Source organism: Sycon ciliatum, chromosome 5 (genome assembly GCF_964019385.1).
Source record: "Sycon ciliatum chromosome 5, ocSycCili1.1, whole genome shotgun sequence".
Taxonomy (NCBI): domain Eukaryota; kingdom Metazoa; phylum Porifera; class Calcarea; order Leucosolenida; family Sycettidae; genus Sycon; species Sycon ciliatum.
The window spans coordinates 2273344-2291753 of record NC_088647.1 but is presented as its reverse complement, the minus strand read 5'-3'; the positions used below and the strand labels follow the sequence as shown (position 1 = coordinate 2291753).

At 46.0% G+C, this 18410-nt stretch overlaps 2 protein-coding genes across 2 annotated transcripts; both read left to right on the top strand.

The window, feature by feature from the left end:
- The first annotated feature begins 395 nt into the window (after window positions 1-395).
- On the top strand, window positions 396-12812 carry LOC135816528 (putative uncharacterized protein DDB_G0271606). The gene is made up of 5 exons (XM_065329724.1): window positions 396-401; window positions 2730-3704; window positions 5190-5339; window positions 11694-11741; window positions 12264-12812. Exons 1-4 carry the CDS (start codon window positions 396-398, stop codon window positions 11697-11699), a joined length of 1137 nt encoding a protein of 378 aa, XP_065185796.1. The 3' UTR covers window positions 11700-11741; window positions 12264-12812.
- Window positions 12813-13007: 195 nt separating this feature from the next.
- Window positions 13008-13574, top strand: LOC135816527 (uncharacterized protein DDB_G0271670-like). The gene has a single exon (XM_065329723.1). The coding sequence runs from the start codon at window positions 13008-13010 to the stop codon at window positions 13572-13574; it is 567 nt and encodes a 188-aa protein (XP_065185795.1).
- Window positions 13575-18410: the final 4836 nt, after the last annotated feature.

The following is an 18410-nucleotide window of genomic DNA, read 5'->3' as shown; positions in this document are numbered from 1 at the left end:
GAGCAGTGCACAGTCATGTTGATCCGATGCGACCAGCGCACAACAGCGCATAAATGCATGTGCGTACCGATTATCCACGGATGCATGGCCAGCGCTGTGGGGCGGCTAGACGTGCGACAGGATTTTCATGTCCACTACAGACTAGAGTACAGTAGATCCGCTGCTAGTGCTGAGACAGTGTATTAGTCGCACAGTAGTATAAGAATGCGCTAGCAGCAGTTTCTGCACCAGTGTAGTGTTGAACTGATACTGCTAGCAGTAGTAGATAATAAAACGGAGTGTGTTTCCTGATCTGCTGTCTGCTGTTTCCTGATGTGCTGCCACAACTAACTTTAAAACAATTACTACTACCTCATTGAAAGAGACGACGTTCTATGGAAGGAGAAGAGGACAAGATGGTGGTAAGAATTATTCTTGATCAATTGGTTTAGAATGCTGTCGGACGATTCACGCAGCTTCATAAGTAGAAGAGAGGGGTTTGAGCAACATTGGTCCAGACTTGATCCCTGACCTGGAGTTCACAAACTCATTCTAGGTATGGACTCGGATGGAGAGCCAAGGATTAATTTATACAAAAGAGAAAGGATCAAGGAACTACAAGTTACGCTATACTGTCCACTAACACCACCAGTTACCAAACAATCAGCTCATGCGATAACATTGCACCACACCGACCGACAGTACTGACGTTCTTCAACTAACTGGCTAACAGCTCTAGTACATCTTGGATGCGCACTCCAACAGCCTTAAATCTTGGTTGCGCTCACCTTCCCCTCCTTATGATATTTCTATAACTTAGAACCTTCCAAGTTAGTTAGTTAGAAGACTGTTGGATTGTGCATCGAAGATGTGCTACAGCTGCTAGCCAGTTAGTTGTAGAACGTCAGTACCGTCGGTCAGTGTCGTGCAATGTTATGGCATGAGCTGATTGTTTAGTAACTGGTGGTGTTAGTGGACAGTATAGCGTAACTTGTAGTTCCTTGATCTTTTCTCATTTTAGGTAGAAAGTATTTTACCGCTACGATCTCGACCTACGTACCCGTCAACATCAGGAATACAGTGATTAATAGGTTGTGCGGATAGGCAGCACTGTCTAATTCGTGATCGTGATGCTGTATACATTACGATAGTATTGTTTTAACATCACGAGGTGAACAGGCAGGCTGCCCAACCGTCTTGCTTTCGACCAAAACATTAATTTCGTCTACATTTGCTGTCGAAGTGCCGACGCCAAGACGCTGCCGGCCCGGAAGCTCGTACTTGTATACGTAGTTACCATGGTTACCATTGTGTGACAAACAAAAGTTGGGTCACCTGCTCTTATCTTGTCGTGTTTCCAGTCACGGCATCACTTTGACTGGGGCGCGCTCGTGCAAAATCGCGAGTTCAATTTTTTGTTTTACTTCAAGAAGCTTCTTCTTCGCGCTCAAGCCATCGTGCAGTGTTTTTCCCGCGGAGTGTTCACCAGCACCTGAGAAATAGGACTTCTGATTTCGCTTGCCGCTGGACAAGGCAACGAGCCCAGAGGTGGCTGGTCTTAGAACAAAAAGAAATCAGAGATGGCTGAGATAGAAATAACAGAGACACCCAGCGAAAACTACAAATTCGGCGACATGTAGCAGTATATTTGAAAATTAATAATAATATTCTCACTCGCGCTCCTCAGTCAAAATGATGCTGTAGCTACATGTAGCTGTGTTCACCGCATACATGGTGCTGCCACTGGAAAAAGGACAAGTGCCGGTAGTTGAACTGAAGTTCAGGTACAGGTGACGCAACTACGTTTTTTGTTTGTCACCCAAAACTGCCAAGTACACTACGCGTTGTCACGAAACAGTGACCTGGTGACGTCAGTCTTCGACGGCCTACAGGCTACAGCCTAGTACAGGCATATGAGGCTAGGCTACAGTACTTGTCAGTAGGCTCGAAAGCAATAACGTCTAAACGGCCAGGGAGTAGTACGGTTACGTCAGATTTCTACTTTTGGATCCACTAAGCCTAGGCTAAGCCTGGAAAGGTGTACAATCCATTCATCGCCGTAGGGTCCAGCGGATAATGCCAGCATTATATTCGGCATTATGACAATATCCGAGCATCAGAGAATTATGGAGCATTAGAAAGAAACAAGACGAGCAATCGTCGAGCATTGTGTGAGGTGTGGTCACCGTCACTGGTCGGGGACAAGGCACTGCATGGGAGTTACAGAATTTCCAAGATTTGGATCTTGGGAATTCTGTAACTCTCAATAATTATATTTTGTTGGGGAAGTGCCGGAGATCTGCGGCATAACGCCATTGTTTCCACACTCAAAAAGAGTAGTAATATTTCAACTAAATCTCTTGCACAGGTTGCCAGGGAGACATAGATGCCCGTAGCTAGCTTCGATGCCCAGTAGGAGACTCGATGGGAGAGTACTTCTAGCTGCTCTTCTAAGTACAATGATGTATTCGAGTGCTAGAACAAAGTCCGCGATTGGTGGATGAAGCGGGTGCGTGATCTTTCCGAAAATACCAAAAAAACAAAACCTCAGATTGTTTACTGGAAATGTACCAACTTCCTCCAGCCTAAATGACAGCAGTTTGAGTACGGAAGCGGCACAAAAATATGACTAGATCATCAATTCTACTCCCCACTAGGCCTTTGACTGTTGATAGGTCGGCCACTGCCTTCTGTGCCACACAAAACATCAAAAACATTTGAAGGAATGTCCTTTCATCGTGTTGAAACAGATCTTAACACCTGAACAACACCAGTGGTGGCAGAGTATCCCTCAGCGCCTCCGGGAGAGACAACAGGGACGTCAAAGGCAACGACAGCAGCAGCAAGATCAACAACTCCAGCAGCAAGGACAACAGCACCTGCAGCAAGAAAAACAGCACCTGCAACAACAACAACAGCAGCTGCTGCAAGAACGACAGCAACTGCTGCAAGAACGAAAGAACCTGCAGCAAGAACAGCAGCACCTCCAGCAACAACAACAGCAGCTGCTGCAAGAACAAATGCACCTGCAGCAAGAACAACAGCACCTGCTGCAAGACAAAGAGCACCTTCAGCGAGAGCAACAGTGCCTGCAGCAAGAACAGCAGCAGCAGCGAGTACAACAGCGAGCACAACAGTGCCAATGCCAGCAGGCAGAGGAACATTACCAGCAGCGACGGCAACTGCGAAAGCAACAGTGCCAGCAGCGACAGCAACGGCAAGAACAACAGTGTCAGCAGGGAGAAAAAAAGTGTCAATACCAGCTGCTAGAACAACAGCGCCAGGAGCGACAGGAGCTGCGAGACCTACAGCGCCAACAGCAAGAACAACAGTGCGGCTTGCATTGGCACTGCCAATCCCTTGAGCTAGAACAACATTACCAGCAGCGACAGCAACTGCGAGACCAACAGTACCAGCAGCGACTGCAACAGCGAGAACAACAGCATCATCAGTTGTTTGAACTACAGCGTCAGCAGGGAGGCAAAAAGTGCCAATGCCAGCTGCTAGAACAACAGCTCCAGCAGCGACAGGAACTCCAAGACGAACAGTACCAGCAGCGAGAGCAACAGCGAGAACAACAACGTCACCAGCGAGAACCACAGTGCCAATGTCAGCTGCTAGAACAACAGCAGCAGCAGCACGAACCACAGCAAGAACAACAGCCACAGCAGATAGAACCACGCCCGAGCGAACAACGGATAAAGGAACAATGGCTCCATCAGGAAGTAAGACGAAAGAATCGCCAGGACGGTGTTGTGATCCGTTGTGTGTGTGTGGGGGGAGGGGGGGGGGGGGCTAGTGGCTCGCGCTAAGCTATCTTGCCCAAAAAAGACCTTCTAAAACAAATGACTTGGGCAGGCACATACCTGGGTCAGGGAATTGTACCCTGGAAGTTATATTACCGTATTTGGCGGAGTATAACGCCCACCCGACTATTGCATACCCCACCAATTCTTTGAACTCTGGATGTACTGTCTTTATGATCGATAATGCTCTTAAGAGCACTATCGATCACAAAGACAGTACATCCGGAGTTCAGTGTGCAGCCTAGATTTAAGAGCATCATCGATCATAAAGACTGTACATACTATGGTGTGCCAATCGTATCATAAAATTACGTTCGTAAAATGCATGTGCTGCCAAAGGGGTATCGTACCCCTCATGCGTTAGCCCTGTAGCTGGCAGCAGACACTACAAATGCACACAGTCATAGTGCGTGAGACTCGGCTGGAAGCCGAGTTTTCCGCATCCCCAGGAACGCCACCATCCTCTAGCCTGAGTCTAGGGTCAAGGTGCAGATGCAGCTCCTAAAGCGGTGGGAGGTGAGTAGATCAGACCCGCCACAAAGTGGTCAAAGATAGCTGTGGGTCGAAGTGCAGGCACTTTCATGTTCGGGGCATAGTGTGCACCTGCGATTTGGGGCCTGGAACTGTACGTCTAAAGTGTGCACTATTCTCCGGAAAATACGGTACTTGTATGTGGATGTGTTACATATTGTTCTGTAGCAAAGTACCGTATTATCTCTGATATAAGCACGGTCCTTTATTTTTTCAATGTACCTCCGCCCCGTGCTATTAACAGATTAATGGAGACGTTCCTTTATTGGAGACTGTTCCATTATTATTTCAACCTCATTTCAGAGGCATGTTGCCATGCCAAATTTATATGTCACACACACATTTCAGGGTTTTTTCGCCGATACAGATAATGAATTTACACAGTGTGCTTATAATGGAGACTGAGCACTTTATTTTTTGAATGCCGCCCCAAGGTGTTCTATTATTGGAGACGTGCTATTATTGGAGACTGTGCTTATATTAGAGATGATACGGTACGTGTGCTATCTGCTGTCTGTTGCTGTCTTGAGACTAGGCAATGAGAACATGTGAACTAAGTACTTTACTTTTACACAATAATTATAAAGTGTACGCATGCATGGTTCTAGTACCCAGGGGAGCCTCCCCGTCCTTGTATCACGTACTCCACAGTCTAAACAGTCCCCCAGTCATTTTGGCTGGCAGTGAACTTCACTGTCAGTCCGTGTGGGGGGTGGTTGATTTTTGTGTTCTGTGGGAGGCATTGGTTTTACCAGATATCCAAATGGGCTAGCATGGGGTGATACGGTGCTGGTGGTGCCTTGCATGCCCAACCGACCAGCGGCCTCGGGCAACATTGAATGGCAGACACAGTTTTCTCTGTTTACTGTACAGTCAGTTACATGTCTGGAGCACCGCATATTCATCGAACTGGGGGCCCTACAGCGGCAAGAACAACAGCAACATCAGCAAGAACAGCAGCAAATCAAACAGCAACAACAGCAACAACAGCAGCAGAACGAGGATGGTCGATCGTGGCTGCAAGTAAGACTAATGAATCACGAGCACAGTGTTGTAATCACTTTGGGGCTGGGGGTGCGGCGGGGGGGGGGGGGGGGGGGTGCTGGGGAGGGGGGGGCGGGGGGGGGGGGGCGGGCGGGGGTGACGGATGGCTCTAAGCCTAACTTAGAGCATGGCATGCTGGTGTGGATGAGCGCAGCCCCCACCACCTTGGCCCGCCTCCCTGCCATCCAGCGCCGTGCCCTGCACATAATTGGAGATGGATCACACCTCCCAAGTCTCGACGTTCGCCGTACCGTAGCAGGGCTCTGCTTTCTGTACAAGCTGCACTTTGTGGAGGGTCCGGAAATGGTGAAAGCCATTCTGCCACCATCAGCAGCCGCACCGCAATGCCGCATGTCTACTCGTGAGACAACCAGATCTGCAGCACATCATCCATCACAACTCACCAGTATCCTTCCTTCTCAGTCACAAAACAACACGCGCCGCTCATTTCCCCACTCCCTCATCGCAACGTGGAATCAGCTCCCACCTACCCTTCTGCAGTCTCCCCCTTCTCGCAGATTACTAGTATGCACACCTTCAAGAAAAATGTCAACGACCACTTGCGGCGCAGCAAGTGGGAGTGGGCCACAGACAGGCTATGATCTCTCCATCGCAGCCAACACACCAGCCTAATTATGTAGTGTCTGCCAGCCTGCTCGTGTCTGAGGCACTTTGGACTTACAACAGAAAGTGATACAGGCTGACAGCACTAGCGGGAGGAAAAAAAGCTCTTGGGCTTAAAACTCTTCACTTCATAATTCCACACAGCAATGAGAAAGAATGATGGGTTTATTTAGGCCAGAGGGAGAGAGCAGCTGGGAGCGAGGGCAAAATATTACTAGGAAGACAACTGTTGAAAGATCTAAGGAAAAGACCTTTGAATGTGTGTGAGCTAGGGCTGAACAATAACATGGATTCGGGGAAGAAAGCTGTTGGATGCCTAGAACCGGGAAGGAATCTCGCAAGGGATCAAGAGGGTCAGTGATGGGGAACGGACTATACAGGAATCAATGTAATGTATTAGTACAGCATGAACGCAATAGGTCATGCCGTACCTGTCTTGCAAGCAGGGCAATCTAGTCCTAAGTGGTTGCGCGTGAGAAGCACTTAGATAGAATGTACCTGTGAACTACAATGTAACTACTGGTAGAGATGTGGCTGTGTGATTACTGACAGTCAGGGATACTACAATTATACTGACCGCACTCCAGTTCCCTTCTACCCCTCTTTGATCCCCTTCACTCAGCCTTAATATCCGATTATCAGTTCTCTCCAACTTCCTACGGTGCACTGCTTTTACTATTGTTTTGTCCTATCTCAATCTCAAATTCTCCCCATTACTGTTTGCAAAGTCGGTGCTTCCCTCTTGGCTGCACATGTTTCTTTTCTCCTATGTATTGGCGCACAGGAGTAACAATGATTCCGAGACCTTTGGTCGGAGGAGTTACGTTTGCCCCGCCCCCGCTTCCATCCAATATGCCACCGCCCCCGCTGTGCAGCATCTGATGGTTCTGTGGTATTCAGTAAAAAAATTAGTGTAGCGTCCATTTGGTGTTTTTATTTACACAGTGTGTGTTTTAGTTCCTCTTGTCTCAATCCTCACATTCTCTTTCCCTCTTTTCCCTTTTTATTATCTCCCCCTGTGCATAAATTCTTCCCTGAATTTATCACCTAGTTGTAATGTTTACCACCCTTGTGATGCTACTCATCCCTATGTTTCATTGGTTCTGCTGGCTTGTAATTCATTTGAAGAGAATGCCCAAAAACTGGTTCATGAACTTCGGAGTCCTTATTGATGATAAAATAATTTTTATCCAGCGCATGCGTCAAAAGCGAATAGCAACTAAATAGAGCGGTTATCAGTTGACAAACCCTTTTATTTACAATGCAGTTGCGTGATGTCCACCACTTTCTCAACTTATTGATGATGATAATGTGGAAGAATAGCTTGAGGTTTGTAGTTTTTATTTCCCAGACAAAGGAATGAGTATATTTATAGGGTAAAAGTGACGCAACTGTGCACTGTCTACATAGAAAAGTGGCATGTCCAAAGAACTTGAAGGTGACGAAAGTCCAAGTCCAAGACTCCAAATGCCAAGCTATAATCATTGAAATAGCCGACGAGGAGACAATAGTCGCAAAATTGCAATAAATAGGATGAAATGTGCACTATTGTTTTATTTTAATATTATTATGAGTGCACATTAAATCCTGTTTATTGCTATAATCATTGAACAAGAGGGCTAATCACTGAATATATTATGAACTATTCTAATTCAAACAGTAGTTTGGAGGCGGTGGGAAAAACAGTTTCGTAATACGTATTCGCATGCAACGACGCAAATCCACACAATTCAGTAGACACTTTTTCTATCAAACGTTTTCTTTCCCTTCTCTTCAGGATAGTACAGGGAATGTTGGAAATTAGAAAAAAACATAACTATATAGGGAATGAAAGAAAGAAAAAGTCAACACTTCAACATAGGTGTTAAAAATGATTAAAGTGTTAAAAACTCAAAAACAAACAGCTGCAAGTTGTAGAGAAACACGTGAACGGGACGGTGTGATATCCTTCTTAGATGCCAATATTACCCGCAACAACGACACCAAGAGTTTAGACATGACGGTTTACAGAAAACCCACCTTTACTGGCTTGTATATTCCATGGGGAAGCTACACACCAACTAAATCCAAAGTTCACCTTGTCAAAGCACTAGTCTATCGTGCCCATCGAATCTGCTCTCCTCACCTTCTTCAAGAAGAACTGAGGCGGCTCACATCAAGTTTGACAAACAATGGATACCCCTCGTCACTACTAACAAAACTTATTAATAACAAACCAATCACGCAGGATCCGAAACCATTTGGACCAGACAGGTGCCCCGTGGTACTACGCTTACCCTGGGTGGGTGCTGGTTCTGCGCGCGTCGAGAAGGAGGTGCGCAACATTGTCTGTTTGTCTTACCCGTGCGTGAAATTGTATTTAGTATTTGGAACGACGCGTGCGTTCAGTGTGAAGAAGGACGTTCTACCTACCCTTAGTAGAAGCAACCTTATCTATTTTTTTCAGTGCCGAGAATGTGAAGATCGGTACGTAGGTAGAACCCTTCAACACCTGGGCGCACGCATCCGTCAACATGTGCCGTTAAGTTTTGTCCCTGTTGACGCTCGTGGTACTCGTCCTCGTCGTGGCCATCCTCCAAAATGTGCTGTGCAGTCCGATACTGGAACGCCTTTGTCTGCGTCCAGTGTAGATGTACGCATGCGCGCCTCCGCCTCGACGGGCGGGGAGCTTGGCCCATCTCAGACAAGCGTGAGGAAGCGAGGGAGACCGTCTCGAAAACCACCCAATGTGACACTGGAGCTCATAGACACCGGAAGAGTTACCAGAAGCAAGGTGAAGAGACGGAGTACTGGGGATCTGAATACGTCGATAATGGAAGTGACAACAACGATCAACAAGAGGAAACGAGGAAGACCAAGAAGTGACACGAAAACGGCCATGAAATCAACAAAAACGGACATGAAATCAACGGACGTTGGAGGTGTGGACCGGAACCAACCAAACAAGCCTAACGGAAGCGAACAACGGCAGGCGTCGAAGGTGACAGAGCTAAGTGATCGGACATCGTCCATCAAGCGTCATTTGTCGGGCAGTGCTAGTTGTCGTAAGTTGTATAGTGATGATATCTTTTCGATTTTGACTCGTGGAAGGTCTAAGTTACATCTTGCTGTGTTAGAAGCTCTGTATATTCGTAAACTAGATCCAGAACTATGTGTACAGAAGGAGAATGTGTTATCGTTGCAGTTGTTTGGTGTCACACCTCGTGAAAGTGTGACAAGTGTCCCCTGATGTGTTCAACGTGTTTGTCTACAACTTGCAGCTGTTTGTTTTTGAGTTTTTAACACTTTAATCATTTTTAACACCTATGTTGAAGTGTTGACTTTTTCTTTCTTTCATTCCCTATATAGTTATGTTTTTTTCTAATTTCCAACATTCCCTGTACTATCCTGAAGAGAAGGGAAAGAAAACGTTTGATAGAAAAAGTGTCTACTGAATTGTGTGGATTTGCGTCGTTGCATGCGAATACGTATTACGAAACTATTCTAATAATAATTATAATCATTGCCTAAATCTTTTGTCTAGAGTCCGGAAGTCAACAAACATGCAGGGCCCGCGTAATGAAGTTGGAAACCCTGTGAGCACTAGGATTTAAAGCAATACTTTGAAGTACTGAAGTTGATTGTTCCAACTAGGAACACACGCTTCTTGCCGAACTTGACACTTGACTGACTCACGACTGCCATCCGGAGCACACCAGGAGCACGTCGCACCTTCCACTCGGCAAACCTGCAAGAAAGCACCACTCCCTGCTCAATACACGGTGTTTCGGGGAATTCACGCCTCATCAGTTGAGCTTGAGTAGGCTGAGGAAGATTGTGCAAGTGGTGCTTTTCAGGCACAATCTTCCTCAGCCTACTCAAGCTCAACTGATGAGGGGTGAATTCCCCGAAACACCGTGTATTGAGCAGGGAGTGGTGCTTTCTTGCAGGTTTGCCGAGTGGAAGGTGCGACGTGCTCCGGATGGCAGTCGTGAGTCAGTCAAGTGTCAAGTTCGGCAAGAAGCGTGTGTTCCTAGTTGGAACAATCAACTTCATGACTAATACCGCCGAAGTTGCAACTTCTAAGTTCACTTTGAAGTACATCAATAATTAGGAATGGGCTTGCTCCCACACTGGAGCTCGCGCTATTCCGCCGAGTTGACCTGACAATTGACTTCTCGTGGAATAGTGTGGGAGCAAACCCATTCCTAAACAAAATCATCGCCGAAGTCGCAACCTCTATTTCGTACATTAATAATATTACGAAATTAGAGGCCACATGCCACGTACTGCTCTTTTCTCTCCGAAACTCAACACTTGCAAGCCAGATATGAAAGAAAGAGAAAATCATCAGTCACACCACCGGGACAGAGCAGCACGTGGCATGTAGCCTCTAATTTCCTAATACTTTGAAATTCTCCGTGAAGTCCAAATTTGAAATTATATTCATAATCTTTAACATAACTACTACGGTTTCAACTAATCGTAAAAATCATTTGCTCTTGTCTTTGTTGGTGATGGAAGACGCTTTGTGTTCCGGTGGCATCAGGTTCCAGTACACACTTGAATGTCTTCAAGCAGATGTAAAAATCGAGAAGTTTAAATTGTAACTGTTGCAAATGTAGCTTGTACAGTCAACTTCGCTCATGACGACTTGGGATATAACGACAATTCGTGAATAACGACAGAATTTCCATGCCCAGAGCAAAGTCCCATCTAACTGTATACATTAAACTTCGGATATAACGACTATCTGAATAACGACAATTCGCGAATAGCGACATGCTTTTAGTGCCCCGAGGTCATATTCACTGCTTGAATAACGACTTGCTGGGTTTTTGACAGCTATTTCAAGTACCTGTCATGCAGAAGTACCAGAGCCCGTGGCGATGGATAAGGCACACATACAAGAAGAATACAGCCAAGGGGGGGGGGGGGTTCTTTCTTTCTTTTTTATTTCGCTTCAAAAATAGTTGGAGTGATCAGCACAACTACATGACTGTACACAACTACATGTACATGTAATTGTACATTAATCATCATACATGTACATGACAATGTACGTAATACTATAATATTATGTCCCTGTAGATGGCTCAAAAAGGCTATTTTTTCTATTTATTTCCCTTGGATATTGACTTTATAGTTCCTTTCAATTGCAATATAAAAATAAAGTACAATTTGACGTAGAGCATGAAAAGAGCTTCATTTCGATATGCATGTCATACTATACCAAATATGGGTTCACATACATTCAAATGGGACTTCGGATATAAGGACACTTCGCGAATAAGGACACTTTTCTGATGCCCGCCGAATGTCGTTATTCGCAAAGTTGACTGTATTTGTACTATATTCGCTAAGAGAATTTTTCTTTCCTTGCAGACAGCTAGCTGGCCTCTATCGTCCATCATGTCTTAGAAGTAAAAAGTAAACAATACCGTTTTCGCCGGTATTGTTTCCTTTTTACTTCTATCAATAATTATATTGTTTTTCTTGGCGTGCCAAAGTCTCAGCGTGAACCATTCATGTGCACTTCACACTTTTCAAAGTATTCGTCTAGGGTTTGAGTTGATTCTTTTCACAACCTTGATATGTCCACATAGAGTTTCTTTGGATAACACTATTTCAATTTTTGATTTTGATTGCATCGCCGAGTTTCATCTCTTGTATGTTTGGTGTTCTTCCTTCTTTCCTTGTATTGAACGCAATTCTACTACCACTATGTAGCAGTAGGTGAGCCAGGATGGCCAACCGGAGCACCGACGGGGGCTGCAAGTAAGACTGATTTTTCGTATACTTAATAGCGCTATAGAAATAATTAACTGTGCCGTCATGTCCACACACACACACACACACACACACACACACACACACGCGCGCATGCACGCAAGTACGCACGCACGCACACACACACACACACACACACACAAGGTAATGTAGCGAGGGTTGAACGTTTTCTTGTGGCTATCTTCAGCCTTTTAAGGGTCTGCAGGTCTGAAGGCATCTGCAGGCAGGCATAGTGGGATGGTCTAAGACCATGATTGAGAAACAGAGGGTACCAGGTGCAGAAGCCTGAGTCATAATTTTAGATATGACTAGATCATGAGTTCGACTCATGGGTCGAACTCATGCGCTAGTTGCACACTCTTGTTTATCTACTCTTGCGGATATGACTAGATCATGAGTTCGACTCCCTTCTACTAGCAGATGTTTGACTGTTTATAGGACAATGTCTGTCTACTTAAAAACACAAAACATCAACAACGTGTGACTGTGTGTTGTTTTATTGTGTTAAAGCAGGTTTCAACAACTGAGGAATACCAGCGGCTGCGGCAGAGGAGCCATAAGGCTATCCAGGGTGCTCAATATCAATGATGTGCCGTTCCCTACTATGGGCACGTGGGTGTTGTGTCTCCACGTGGCTAGATTGCAGTAACTTACTTGTGTTGTCTTTCATTCAGTTATCTTCCACAAACGGACTTTGTATTATTTAATATCTTCCTTTCTGGCCTCAGCTGATTAAATCTTACTTGGTAACGTTGGCTCTTATGCATTTATTGCAAGGTATTGCACGGTAGATAGACACTGACCTTTGTGGCATGATAAGGAGAGTAGTGCTATCCTGGTACTGCGACATAGTAGTGATACGCATCAACTACTACTAGTTGGCGTTTGTGGCTTTTTCAGTTTGGGCTGGTATGCCCAGCAATCAAGAGCGAACTTGCCAGATGTACTCTCTCTCTGTGTCTTAGGGTGTGATTATATGTACAGCCCCAGGAATTTGAGGCGGCAGCTTTCTCTCTCTCTCTTGGTTGTTTAGTCTCTCTTATCGTGTCTTGGTCAGACTTGGAGTAAGGTATCTTCTTGGAAGACATGGGTAAACCTGGACACTGGCGTGAGTGTATGTGATGTGTCTATGTCTGAGTGAGGCTGTGAAAGTATGTCTAGATATGTGTGCGTGCGTGAGTAAGGGTAATTTTGTCTGTGGACTCTCTCAAAATGTTCACCATTGCATGGATTACTGGTTTCGTAAGTTAGTTCATGTCTACCCGGCTACAGGCCCGGCCGATCAGATACGACAATAGCAACAGCAACAACAGCAGTGGGAGCAAGAACAGTAGCAACAACAGCAGTGCAAGCAAGAACAGTAGCAACAACAGCAGTGGGAGCAAGAACAGTAGCAGCAGCAGCAGCAGTGGGAGCAGGAACAGTAGCAGCAGCAGCAGCAGTGGGAGCAAGAACAGTAGCAGCAGCAGCAGCAACAGCAGTGGGAGCAAGAACAGTAGTAGCAACAGCAACAACAGCAGTGTGAGCAAGAACAGTAGCAGTAACAGCAACAACAGCAGTGGGAGCAAGAACAGTAGTAGCAACAGCAACAACAGCAGTGGGAGCAAGAACAGTAGCAGCAGCAGCAGCAGCAGGAACAACAACAACAACAACGACAACGACAGCGGCAGCGGCAGCAGCGACAGAAGCGACAGCAGCGACAGCAGCGACAACAGCAGCAGCCTCAGTGAACAGTCAATGACTCTGCCCTGCTCGGAGGATCAAATAATTGATCCTGCATCGCAGGGATTTGCGAGGCTTTGGCGCGGACAGTATCGCTAGAGCCTGGCAGGCGGCACAAGGAGAAACTGTGGATCCTCTTCAACTGTTTGATATTCACTTCGCTTACGTGCCGTCTCCATCATGGCTCTCCATGATTTCATTTTCTAAACAAACATTTACTCCTTGAATATCATCGTTTCGGATTTGCGTAATGGCTTTGTTTGTGCTTGCTGTCATGTACTTTTACCTGACTACTAGCCACCAGCTACCGGTACATCATGGTACATCAGTTCCACATCCTACTGGAACGGAAGAGATTCGTGCTCAACAGGCAATCTGGAAAGTCCACAGGCGTCTCTCACGGCTAGGCCCGTATACCACGGTCATAGATCAAACACGTTCCGGTTCAAACAATCTCGAAATCCAGGCATGAGAACAATAATTATCACAATCCCCTGCTTTTGGCTACGGGGAAGGACTTTAAAACAAAACAATTATTTAAGCGCAGCAACATGCTTCTTTTGTTAACAGAGCACAGGCTTACGCAAACGAATACACACAGCTTCAAGAACCTTCAACTGACGGGGATAACGTGCACGACAAAACACAGAAAAGCAGAAAATCATTGTACACTTCCAAACGCCAGTAGCCCTAAGGTTAGGGTGAGATAACAAATGCAAAACACAGCAGACTTCTGACGATCATCATCTCCATCCAACTCACCATCACCATCATCCGCAGCACCATCATCCATTTCATTGCCGAATTAGTTTGATGTATCCTGGGGCGGACGAAATAGTGATGGGTAGTCCGCGTACATGTAATAATGCAGGCTACGAAGTCATGAGCTGGCTCTGGATTTTAGCAGCCATGACTGCAAAGGCTATGGATATTGCTCTAATAATTTAAAACAATTCAGTTGATGTTTGGTCATGCTGGAAGGAGAGGTGGAGCTACGGGAGAGGGCGAGGGTGACATCAGTTGGACGAGTATGACGATTCTGAAGACAGTTGAACATGATAACTGAATTTTCAAAGGTAAATCTGAGGGTGGCATACCGCAGTTTCTTCTTTGGCTTTGATCCGCATGTACATGTCCTTCACTATTTTCCCTTGTCTGGTGATGTCTTCACAGAGACAATTTCTGACAAAATCCGAAGATTATGGCGGAAATTATGTACCTAACACCAGCATAGTCCGCCAAGGGCTACCTTTGTACATGTATTTTATTGGCCCTGTACTGGCTAGCCCTTTCCCAAAGATGCTCGCCACTTTTTTCGGAACTTTTCGTTGTTTAGGAAGAAATCGCAACTTTCTTCATTTTCCGGAGCTATTTCGCAACTTCTCCGCAACCTTGGCGCAATTGGCCCCATGGCACTACATATTGCATTGTTGGACAAATGCATACTCTTGCTGGCTCATTTCTCGCTTGCCTTCAGGCTCATTTCTGAGAAACAGTAGATCAACGGTAGTTACGATAAATATGTGCATTCCCTTTTCCGTGCACTGTAATGATGTACATGTACAACATGTAGGACACATGCAACAGGCTACTGGCAATGTGTAAAGTGGTGCCACAGCAGGAAGGGGTGTACGAGTTTGCTGTCGTAGCGTCGCTGCATTTCTGCTCCCTGTTTTGTAGGTTTTGCACAAGAACTCTCCAATTTTGAGTTGCGACATTGGCAACTTTTGAGCTTTTTCTGAAAATATGGATGCGATTTCAGCAACTAGCACTTGTTTTGGCACGGTTGCGAAAAGCATACGGTGCGAAAAACTATGGCATCTTTGGGAAAGGGTTAGTATTGGCTGTATACATGTAGCTCGTGTAGAAAGTTTTAGTTAAAAAAAATCTATTTCCCCCGTAGATCTACTAGTTACATCTACGTGTACACTGGAGCTGGGACGCGTAGTGTCTGTAACGACGTCTACTATACTACAGTACAGCTAGTACAGCTAGCTGCTGTGCCCCACGTGTAGACCTACGTGTAGAGTCTACGTGTAGAGTCTACGTGTGTGAACCATGTGAACAGACGCTACAAAGTAGAGACAGCTAGCAATGTAGCTACAGCCTACATGTCTTATGCCTGTTTCACATTTTGTAGGCCGATTTTCCGGCCGACATGGTTTCCGACAGATCTGAGGCGATTTTCTCGTCGCACTAGTTTTAGGTGTTATGGTGGCAGTCTGATACCGAAGCCGTTCATGTCGTTGACCCCGGCTAGCCGCCGCCAACCGGTCAGTGCAACCTCGGCTACGCAACAGCTCATCCGACACGGTCGGTGGATTTCTTGTCGGAATCGGTGTTGAAGCATCGGCCGGAAAATCGGCCAAGTAAGTGTGAACCAGGTATTATTACACTGACTGTACAACGCAGCTCGTTCGCAGTCTACACAACTGCAAAGTTTAGCACTACGTCTCCGACCTAGTGAAGTGGCGCAGCGCGGGTGAAGTTTGTATTCACACTTCGACTAACGGCAGTAACGCTCGGTGGTTGAAGAAAGGGAGACGGAATGGCAGAAAGGGAACCAGTCTACTGGCCGTGTTATCGCCTACGGTACCTGCTTTCTCTTCGACACCAGTGATGTGCATCCATTCGAGGTAGACAGGAAGCGACGCTCGAGGAGGAACTCGTACAGACTATTCTACTGTTTCGACATTGCAGGGCCGTCAGTTCGCAGCTGGTTTCACAATTCAGCGGCTCAGTCGCTCGGCTTCCTCTGTTGTTGTGAGGTGACTTGAGAGTTCTGTGAAGATGGCGTGTACATTTCGTGGTAAGTGCAGTGCGTTAGTGTTGACTGAAGTATTTGACTTTTTACTTTGTGGGTGGCCATTGGTGAGTCTGTTCGACAGTCCAAATAACTCCGTCTTGCGAAACTGTATCTGCTGGACTGTGAATGGTGGCCGTCTTGCAAGGTAGTTTCTCCCAAGTGTAGTGTTCTGTGTGTGGATGTACCGGAGCGGAACACGAATTCTCAATGTTTGCTTTCTCCTTCGTTTCTGTCACAGGTGAATCCACCGTCCTCCGTTTTTGCCTAACTACCTTTGACTCGTGCTCTGGATGGCCTGGCTGAGTGACTGAGTGACTGCCTTGCTGTAGCCCCTACGCGAGTGACGGACTTCTAGATTCCGACGGCAAGCACGCTGCCATTATCAGCTACCTTACTTAGTAAGTTGTTGCACTACCAAGCGGCGGGGTCAAATGTACTGCAAAGCTACTATTGTATAAGCGACTTTCCAAGCACCGGTTGTACTCTGGCTGACAAAACCACTGCCAAGTGTTGGCTCCGGTAAGTTCCAAAGATCTATTTTCTATTCAGGGGCGTAGGAGGGGTTTTGGAAGTGGTACGGCCGAAGGTTGGTGCGGCCGAAGGCCGTGTTGGAGGGAGGTTTTTTTTGTTTTTTGTTTTGTTTTTTTGGTTTCCCGTTCTCGGGGCCTTCTATTCGGTACTCGTTGTAGTTGTACTTCTGTACTGTTGAGCTATCCGAATTCAAAGGTCCGGGGGACCCGGACCTCCCGCGGGAAAATTTTGTAAAAAAGACACAAAATCCTGCGTTCTGGGAACTTCTGGCACACTTCTGGCGCAGTGTACGTGTGCAGTCGAGTACAGTAGATCTACTCAGTAGATCTACGACTGCAGATGCATAACAGATCTACGAGTAGATCTACGTAGACGAGTCTAGAAAAAGGTCAGTCTGATGCGCATATGCATCGATGGATCCTGATTTTTGGTATTACGGTTTTGCACGTTCCGGACCACACTTTTCGAAAAGTGGTACGGCCATGGTTGTAGTCGTAGCGGGTGCTACGCCCCTGCTATTTTGGTGTATTTCAAACTGTCAATCCCTCAAGTTGAAACTTCGCTCGCAGATTGCTTATTACTAGCAACAGAAGTTTGATGTTGACAGACTAGCATCACGTCGAACCTTGCAGCAATGCAAATTGTGGTGTTTGAGCACTTGAAAACTTGCCCAAGTCACTTCAAACTCTTGTCGTGAGCTTCTCCAGAGCACATGAAAGAGGGGAAGTAGTAAAACTTATGCTATTCCAATCTGCAAAGCCAGTCTACAGTGCAGGGCATAGATTAACGGCCGGACATCGGACATTTTCCGGCCATTTTCGGCCACTGACTGGACGTTTTCAATTTCACCGAACATAGTGTCCGGTCAAAAAAGTAAAAAAAAGAGCAGGGACCTTTCGACCTTTTTATGCAGAGTTGGGCTTTCTTCGGAGCTTCGTGCCAAATGCCACTTGCATGTCGTACAACTAACACGTATACCGTCGTCTCAGGTGTAGACTTCACTATATTATTTACTTGATCCGCCTGTAGCAACGCGTTGTTGCTACAGTCAATTCAGATACGTCCACATAATGAGTCATTGTGAATATACTTCAGTACTACTACGAAAAAAAAGAAGAAACACCCTGAAAATGTGTTGTGGAAAATGTCCGGGCATGTCCGGACAGATTTCAAAACGGAAGGACATTTGTCCGGGCTAAATGAAATCCTTAAGCTATGCCCTGCAGTGAAGTCCACCTGTTAGTAACAACGCGTCTCACCATCAGTTCTCAGTGTGAATTAGCTTTGCTCGGGACGACTGAATAGAATGAATAACACCGGACCAAAACAAAGCAAAAATAATCATAGCCAGCAATCGCATGTCATCACGTACATTCAAAATCAACATAATTTTTGCGAATCGACCTTTTTTTCAGGATCACTTTTCAACGAGGACGAACCAAAGTCGGCCGAACGAAGCCTAGAGGAAGAAAATCACCCTCTCCACTTCACCATCACGATACTGACATAGATACGAGATGAAACAACTAAAAAATCCACAAGAAAACTGTACGGCCATCATCGTGCTGACTTTGGTCTGAGAATTTCTATCACGATCA